Source organism: Drosophila subpulchrella, chromosome 3L (assembly GCF_014743375.2).
Source record: "Drosophila subpulchrella strain 33 F10 #4 breed RU33 chromosome 3L, RU_Dsub_v1.1 Primary Assembly, whole genome shotgun sequence".
NCBI lineage: Eukaryota > Metazoa > Arthropoda > Insecta > Diptera > Drosophilidae > Drosophila > Drosophila subpulchrella.
In genome coordinates this window covers 11,790,322-11,798,754 of record NC_050612.1, presented here as the reverse complement: position 1 = coordinate 11,798,754, position 8,433 = coordinate 11,790,322, and the positions used below count along the sequence as shown (strand labels likewise).

The window sequence follows — 8,433 nt, the reverse complement described above, 5'->3', positions numbered from 1 at the left end:
AGCCTCACCAAGTTTGAGTGGTTCACATCTCTTGACAATTCATTTGAATGCGTGAATATTCCATAACATTGCACTACTAATTGATTAGACTCGTAGGCCATAAAAGCTCTGATCAAATTAAAGCAGTTTAACAACAGAGCTCTACTTATCTCCTATCTTGGCTTTATTTTGCTTTCATTTAGCCCAGCTTGAATTGAATTATGGCGGGGGCGAAGGCACTAAGAAGAACATTTTATTTATTTAAACCTATCAAAACTGGGAGATTTTTCATGCACATGCGTGTAAATGTCACAGTAAAAATGACGACAAAAATTATATTGGCTTATTTATGAGGTCTGTGCATCAGATGCAAATTTAATGCACTTTCACAGCTTTTCTGAGCATACCGTCGGAAATATGGCCTTTTCAGGCATCATGAAAAGAGAAGCTTAAATTCACATGAAAACACATATGGCAGGGGGAAAATGAGAGGACTTTAAGGATGTGACGTTGAGCAATTCCTTTTGAGAGGAAGCTTTTATAAGGCTATTAAAACGGAAATATTCTGTAGTACTTAATTAATTATTTGTAAATAAAAAGAAAGGAACTTAAATGTTAAACTAATGCGGCTATTATACAAAAAGTATTCTTATGTGAACTAAAGAACTAAAAGAATATGGTAACAATCCGCAACTTTATTTTATAAAGCAGTATCATTAATCAGCAACAATTAAAAAAACTCTTTAATACAATCTGAAGTATTCGATAATAATAAAAGTAAAGTGCATTATAAAAAATCAATTTTGTATAGCTATTACAACGCAATGGTTCTTCCCTAAACAGTTGAAAATAGAGATATCATTATCAGCTTTTATCTTAATATAAATTTCACCTTTAATTAATGTTTTGAGTTATGTGCAACATTCAGTAGCAGCATACTGCAATGTTTTCCATGACCTATTTGTTAAGTAAAACTTATGAGCCGAACCAGTTGCCCGCAGCCAGAAACCAGGTGCACCATGTGAGTGAGTTATGGACAGGCAGCTCTCAAATTCTGATCGATTAGCATCTCCTCAAAGGGTAGGGGAAAATGAACAATAATTTGCCGGGTGAGGGATGTTTCATTGGCCATTTCAAGCCCCACCCAGCACGAGCCATTGGTATCTCTTTAAGGGCCACCACTTTGCTCATGGCATTGTGCCATGTTTTATAGCTTGATAAATGTTTTAGGAACCAGCGAATCCATTACAGATTTCGTAAAAGTGGTCATCTTACATACGAATGTGCCCCGATAAGTGTGTGCAACTTGGTCGTGGATAATTAATGAATTAACACAAACACTTAATTACTTAAGAGCCGGCAGCGAAGAGTTTCTTGACCCGCGGGGCGAGCCGAGTCGAAGAAGGGTCAGGTCGGCCAGGTGTGTGGTCAGCGGTTCGGATTCGGTTTCACTCAAAACTTTTAATGGAAGTTGCTGTGGAAGCCACCTAGAGTCGAGATAATTGGCATTGCAACCGTTGCTGGCTCTCGGCTGTGAAATCCGAAATGAGCTGCCATGTGATGTGATGTGATGATATGAGTTCCAGTCCCCTAACTCCCAGTCCCCCAATTATCATCACCATCAGGTCTAATGGCTGCACGCCGCTTTCCTCACTTTCGTTGGATATCAATTCGGATTTTCTGGGGTATAAAAGCGCCGGGTCGAGGTTACCGAGGCATCAAACAGAGTTCAGCTCTTAGGGTCAAACCAGCAAATAAACCATAAGCCATATCTCAACCTAAGCCAGGCGAAAATGTCGAAGATCGTAAGTCAAAGGTTTTGGGCTTCCCTCAAAAAGGATATAATAACAACAGATGTGATTGCAGAATGTCGTCGTACTTGTGGCCGTGTCCGTTCTGCTGGGAGTCCAGGCTCGTCCCTCCGATACCCCGGATGCCCATGCCGAGATCCGGAGCTTTGTGAATGAGCTGAAGCAGGACGATGGCAGCTACAACTACCAGTTCGAGACGTCCAACGGAATTGCCCAGCAGGAGCAGGGAGTGGGTGGCTACTACGCCAGCGGCTCATCCCAGTACTACACCCCCGAGGGCCAGCTCATCCAGCTGACCTACACGGCCGATGAGAACGGATTCCAGCCGCAGGGCGAGCACCTGCCCACGCCCCACCCCATTCCAGAGGCCATCCTGAAGTCGCTGGAGTACAACCGCCAGCACCCGGAGGAGGATAACGAGGGTTATGAGGGGCACCATGACCACCATGAGCACCATGAGCACCATGACCACCATGACCACCATGGACATGGTCAGGGGCAGGGCGGCAATCAGTATCTCCAGCCAGCCGGAGCTCTGCTGGCGCCCGCCGCCTCGCCAGTGGTGTCCGTGGGTCAGGTCCTGCCCTACGACAGGAAGGTATAGAAGGTCTGCAGCAGCCATAGTATCCATAGCATCCGTATCAGCATCCATCTTGTCCAGCTGCCTCATGTTTTTGGGTGACTGTTTGCATAGTCAAACCATCCAACATCCAGCATCCAGCACACAGGGCCCATCAACCAGCGGAAAGAACATCGAAGTGACTACATCTGGAGGCGGTGGCACACCCACTCACACACTGTATATATAGACCCTCATACATTTACATCAACATGCTCCCGGGCTGCTCGGAGGTCCTTCGCCCTCTGAACCGTCTCCTCTGGCCCGTGTCCGTTGTCGGCTCGACTGACGTTGACATTTATTGCCAGAGATAATAATAATGTAATAAAAGAAAAATACAATTTAATATGCTTGTTTATACTATGGATGCCTTGCCGAGACGAGAGCATATGGCCATGCCCCGAGATATCGCCATCGCACAGGGAGAAAATATACATCAGCAATGCGGTGGGTAAATCATAGCTTTGGCACACTGAGCCATAAAAATTCAGAGTTAAAGATAAAAATTGTGGCACTTTAAAGGCAGAGGGGTATTCCCCACATCGCTTGTTGTGAGAAATAGGAAAAATATATACGTTTTCAGGGTATTCCCCTAAATCAAAAGTGATTATCTTGCTCACACGTGTGATAGACTAGTTTATTTATATACTTTCAAAACCTTTAAGCATTGTGATATACTTTTTCTCCCCGTGCAGATGCCTTTGCCTCGCCCACACGCATTATCGCAGCCTCTTAACCCTTGAGATTTTCCTTCAAGTGTGCAGATCTGGTTTGCCCATATCTATATCAATTCAAGCTGGGCGAACTTCAATCAGAAATTAATAAATGCACACTGGCATTTGTTTTTGGACGGATGTATTATGCAAATCGGTGTTGGCCCTTCGATTCCAGTTGATTCGCGTTTCGGGCTCAAGAAATGTTGTAACGTCAAATATCATTGTTGTGTTGATTAAATTATCAAGTTGCTGCTGCTGTTGTGATAGTCTCGATGGCGTTTACTGTTTTTGCTGTTTGCCGAAGAGCAACATTCGACTTTGATTTTGATTTTGATGCATTGAGGTTGTGTCATCAGCTCCACCCAAGTTTAATGGGTCTACTAATTTTGACAGTCAATTTAAAAATGGGATTTAAACAATATCAGACGATAGGTTGGTAAATTTGATTACAATTTAAAGCCTTCTTAGGCTCAAAGATTTAAAATAAAGAACTATGTGGGTAACAATGAAAATATCACCTTGGTCTTTTACTACAAGTATCTTTAACTATTAAATAAAACTAAATTATTTTATACATTTCTTAAACATTAATTATTAAGAGTATCCAGTAATCGAAGATTATAAATAAAATATGTGTGGTCTTTGATGTTAAAACTTGATCTTTACATTTAAATACAAACAATTTTTCAAAATCTTTTACTATAATATTTGCTGTCTGATATTTTTTTTAAAGAGTACCCAGTAGTCCCCATTATATCATTATTGGAACTCCATCTCATGCATTAATGACTTAAAACGTGTGGCCAAAAGCAGTTGATTGGGCGAAATATGGGTCGCTCTGCATGCCCGACTTGTTTGCATATTCGGAGTCTGCATATTGGCTTTGTCTTTGACTATCGGAGCACTATAAATAGTCAATCGGGGGCCCAGAGTGACAGCATTAGCCTCTCAGTCAACAAACCAGCAGCAACATGTACAAGCTCGTAAGTGGATAACAGAGTTCGCATCCGTGGTTCGAGTGATTTAATTGACATCCTGGGACCATTCCCATCCCAATCCCAACAGCTCCTTGTCGTCGCCCTCTTCGGATGTGCCCTGGCCGCCCCCACGAACGATGATGTCATCACCAAGTTCCTGACCAACCAGGATACCGACGGAAGCTACGCCTACGATATCGAGCAGGCCAGTGGTATCCAGATCAAGGAGGAGGGTCAGTCGGGTCACTATGCCCGCGGATCCTATGCGTACACCTCCCCTGAGGGAGTGCCCGTCCAGGTGGTCTACACTGCCGACGAGTTCGGATTCCACCCACAGTCCGACCTCCTGCCCACTTCCCCACCAATCCCAGAGGCCATCCTGCGCTCCATCCAGTACATCCAGGAGCACCCCACCCCCGAGGAACTGGCCGATCGTGAAGTCCGTGCCCATCAGATCTAAGTGGGCAGTACCAATATTAGTCTTAAGTTAGCCAAAGTCATCATCACATGATGGGTTCATCCAATCCATACGATTAAAGCCATCCAGCATCGGCTGGTATTTGTACAACTCATTTGCGGCATATCGAATGTACCTGGGAACGAACTAATTAGTGGGGCCATGGAGTAGATTTTATTCCGGCTGAAGCGGAGACAATGCCCCGCACTTGATACTGAATATTTAACGCCAGTAGCTTGACATCTTCCATCCCGAACAGTGGTTCCAAAGTTGCCCAAACTTATGGTTTTATTTCTTCCAATGCAGCTGGTTTTTGAATGTTCGTTTTTGTCTTGGACCACAACACGAAATCGGGCTAGCGAAAGCAACTTTCTGTGATAACCCAAGCAAACGAAGGTCAAGGTCAACGTGGGCGAAACGAAAACCAGACCTTCGAGTGAGACATTGTTTCCAATAACATGGAAAGTGTAAAGATATTGGGGTTAAACTTGTTTGTGGCCAAAACAAGTCTGCAGGCGTCTTTTGTTTATCTTGAAACACGTGCTAAAAGTAGGAAAATGTTGCCATATTGCAACAAGCTTTGCATTAATAAAAGGGAAATAAAATCTGGCAATGAAATGGTTCTCTGAAGCTCTAACATAAATATAGCTTCAGATAAAGTAACCTTAGTTATAAACTGGTTATATTTTGAAGTAGAAAATAATGCTGATTATCAAAAAATCGTTTAAATGAAAGATGTTGTTATTATTAAAGATATTATATTATGCCAATCTGAACCATAAAAAAACAATCAAATTGGGCATCGAAAACACTGTGCTTTCGCTGCTCATTAACATTTGACATGAGGCAAGTTAATTTCTGCTTTTGGCTGCGATTTTATGGGCGGGAATTGAATGAGTGTCTGCTGGAAATGGAAATTCATTAAGACACTTACAGGCGGCGGAACAGGAGCAGTGGCAGCCTCACAGCCACACAGAGGAAGTCTTAACTTGGCTAACACGCACATAGCGCCATTGAAGCGTGATGGCTTTTGGGGGAAAATCGGGATAAGTCGGGGAAAATCGTGGTAACGCGTGGTAACTCGGAGAACGGGTCTCTCATATCAATTAGGCACGCTCAGCGGCGGATATGAGTAGTTAATTAAAAAGATTGGGACGCCAGGAGAGTTAATATGCGATGTGTGAACTGCTATAAAATTCAGCAATCCAAAAGGACGAAAGGCGAAGCCATCGTAAAGCTTTGTTTCCACCCCAATTTCGGCTTCAATGTTCGGTCTTTAACAACGCTTATGCTAATGTCAACCCATTATATCTGAGGATCTGCGGTCACCACTCGAGGCACAGGTGCTTCCCATTTATGCTACTCCTGCCGGGGACAAGAGCACAAAGCTGCTGTGTAATCAAAAACTTTTATTTATCATTTTGCTGAAAATCTAATTATAAATGCGATGTGGAAATGTGGCTCTTTTTTCCGCTTCACCTCGCTCAGTGGGTCCCCTGAAACTGAATCTGAATCTGAATGGGAATCTGAATTGTTTGTGGCTGTCGCGTATCCTCAGTATCCTGGGCATCCTGCTGTTTATTCCCGGCGATTGTCCTCCATGTGCCAAGTCGTAAATGGCGCTCTCCTCGGTTCTGATGGAAGGGCAATAAATTTTTAAATGAATGCGAGATTTCAGCTGAATCGTAAAATGCCAAACATGCATAAACAGTTTGTTAAGTTTAAATAATTGAAACGTGCCGCGGTATTTCCGCGTGTCTTCAAGCATTTAAAGGGAAATCTAAATAACTAATTTATTTAGTCTCGAACTTGAGCCAGAAAAGAGTTACGAGGGTGTATTTTTAATCAGAAATCAGTTGGGTTCGAGCCTCTAAGCCTTTGAATAATGCGGGTGCAGATAAGCCGAGTGCACTTTCCGAAAATTTAGCCCCTATATTAGGGCATTAAACAAATGGGCCAATAACCCTAAGCCCAGTAACCGTGCAATTTGTTTTTATGGTCAGTATAAACTATGCACAAAATTAGCTTCTCTGTACGTCTTTTATTTGGCCATAACTCAACCAACTGTAGAGCATTTGGCCCGATGTCTGGCCCACTTCGGCCCAAAAAACAAGAAGAGGATAGACAAATACAACTACCCTTTTGTGACTGTTTCAATGTGAATACATTTGTGGGGGAATGGGAAAAGGGATACCTTTTCTATTTGTCGGGATTGAGGGGGTCACCACCATGTCCATATTTAAGCAGCCCCACAACGGCGGCTGAATAAAAAAATTACTTTGTTTGGAGCCCCGAGGAACATGGTCACGGCATGTGTCACGTAGCTGCCAAAATATGCGAGTGAGTCCTGGAAAGTGACACGGACTTCCTTTTCCCTGAAAAGCATAAACCGTAACGGAATGGGCGAGCATTTCAATTAGCAAAAAATGTAGCGAGCCCTTTTGTTATAGTCATATTTATAGGGATTCCGATTCTCGGAAAATGAAATTTCCTTAAGCATTCTTTACTTGGCAAAAAAGGGAAGAATATCCAACTTTAATGCCTCACTCTTTACACTTTTCACTTTTCATTTGGTGTGCAATTTTTCTCGCAGCCAAAATGGAAGGAAAAACATTCTCTGGCTGTATTAATAACAATAGTTCCGGCCATTTGGCGATGGAGGGCCAGTTGATGGAGTGGAGTGGGGTTTTGAAAACCCAGAGACTGGGTAGACAGGGCAAAATGAAAAATAATTTCCAACAATAATTGCCAAAAGAAAAGTTTGGCCCAGTGAAGTGCCGAATTCTCCCATTCCTTGGGACATAACAGTACGAATGACAACGGCCATAGCTAAACAGACAAACGAAACCAATTTATTTCCAAGTAAAAATCAATAGTCAAGTATGGGAGGAGTGGACAATGCGCGGGTTTCAGGGGCCAACTAGCGTGGAAATCGTAAAAAACGTCAAATTCTGGAGAGGCGACAAAATTGTGTGTCCAAGTGTGTGGGGCCCAGCAACGTGTGTACGTGGAGATGCCACCTCGAATCGTGAGTTTGCCTGACACTCTACTGGACAGTCATTCGATGGTCTCCATCCTGATCCCCATACCCATCACCATTTTCATTCCCATCCCCCACTCTGCACTTTGCCGGACACGGTGCACTTATATCCGTATCGGTCGTTCGGCTTCCGGAATCCGTTTTCGTTAACAACTGCGTCCCAAGTAGCGCACAAGGATACCAGCAACAATACAGCCACAACTACACTTTCTGCCAGGACGACAAGGACGGCAACGGTGGCGCTTAATAGTAAAATATGCATTTGACATGCGATGAAGTACAATGAATGCACAGAGAAAAGTGCCACGAAAGGTGGTAGTTTTGCATATTAAAGGGGGTTGAATGTCAGCTACGAGTATATTATATTTAGAAAGTATGAAACGCATTTTTAAGATGTTGCGTGGGTACTCCACAACACATTTTATGCATAGAATGGCTTATAACTAGAAAGGTTGTTAATTAATGCATGATTTAATTTTTTGTGTTAGATTATATCATTAATAAAAGTCTTTTAACCAAATATAAATATATATTTTAAATTTATTTAACAACGTATAGATAGATCAAATAACAAATAAATAAATTAGTGCTTCCATATATATTAATTGATTTATTGGTTATAATATTGAAATATGCTTATTTTTAATTATGATAACCATTCCTGATAATATATATATTTCGGAGTCATTGATATATTTTAAAAATCTTATAAATTATTTTTCCCAGTGTCTCACAGCCCCACTGATTGCTTTTCCGCGTCCATTTGTTTAAAGATCCAATTAATTGGGCCGCATTTGTTGGAGGCAGTGAAGCGAACTCCCCGATAAGCCAGAA

General features: G+C 42.4%; 2 protein-coding genes across 2 annotated transcripts; both read left to right on the top strand.

The window, feature by feature from the left end:
- The first annotated feature begins 1,720 nt into the window (after nt 1–1,720).
- On the top strand, nt 1,721–2,660 carry LOC119553760 (pupal cuticle protein Edg-78E). The gene is made up of 2 exons (XM_037864365.1): nt 1,721–1,784; nt 1,846–2,660. Exons 1-2 carry the CDS (start codon nt 1,773–1,775, stop codon nt 2,392–2,394), a joined length of 561 nt encoding a protein of 186 aa, XP_037720293.1. The 5' UTR covers nt 1,721–1,772; the 3' UTR covers nt 2,395–2,660.
- Nucleotides 2,661–3,994: 1,334 nt separating this feature from the next.
- On the top strand, nt 3,995–4,674 carry LOC119554100 (pupal cuticle protein Edg-78E). The gene is made up of 2 exons (XM_037864849.1): nt 3,995–4,108; nt 4,191–4,674. Exons 1-2 carry the CDS (start codon nt 4,097–4,099, stop codon nt 4,560–4,562), a joined length of 384 nt encoding a protein of 127 aa, XP_037720777.1. The 5' UTR covers nt 3,995–4,096; the 3' UTR covers nt 4,563–4,674.
- Nucleotides 4,675–8,433: the final 3,759 nt, after the last annotated feature.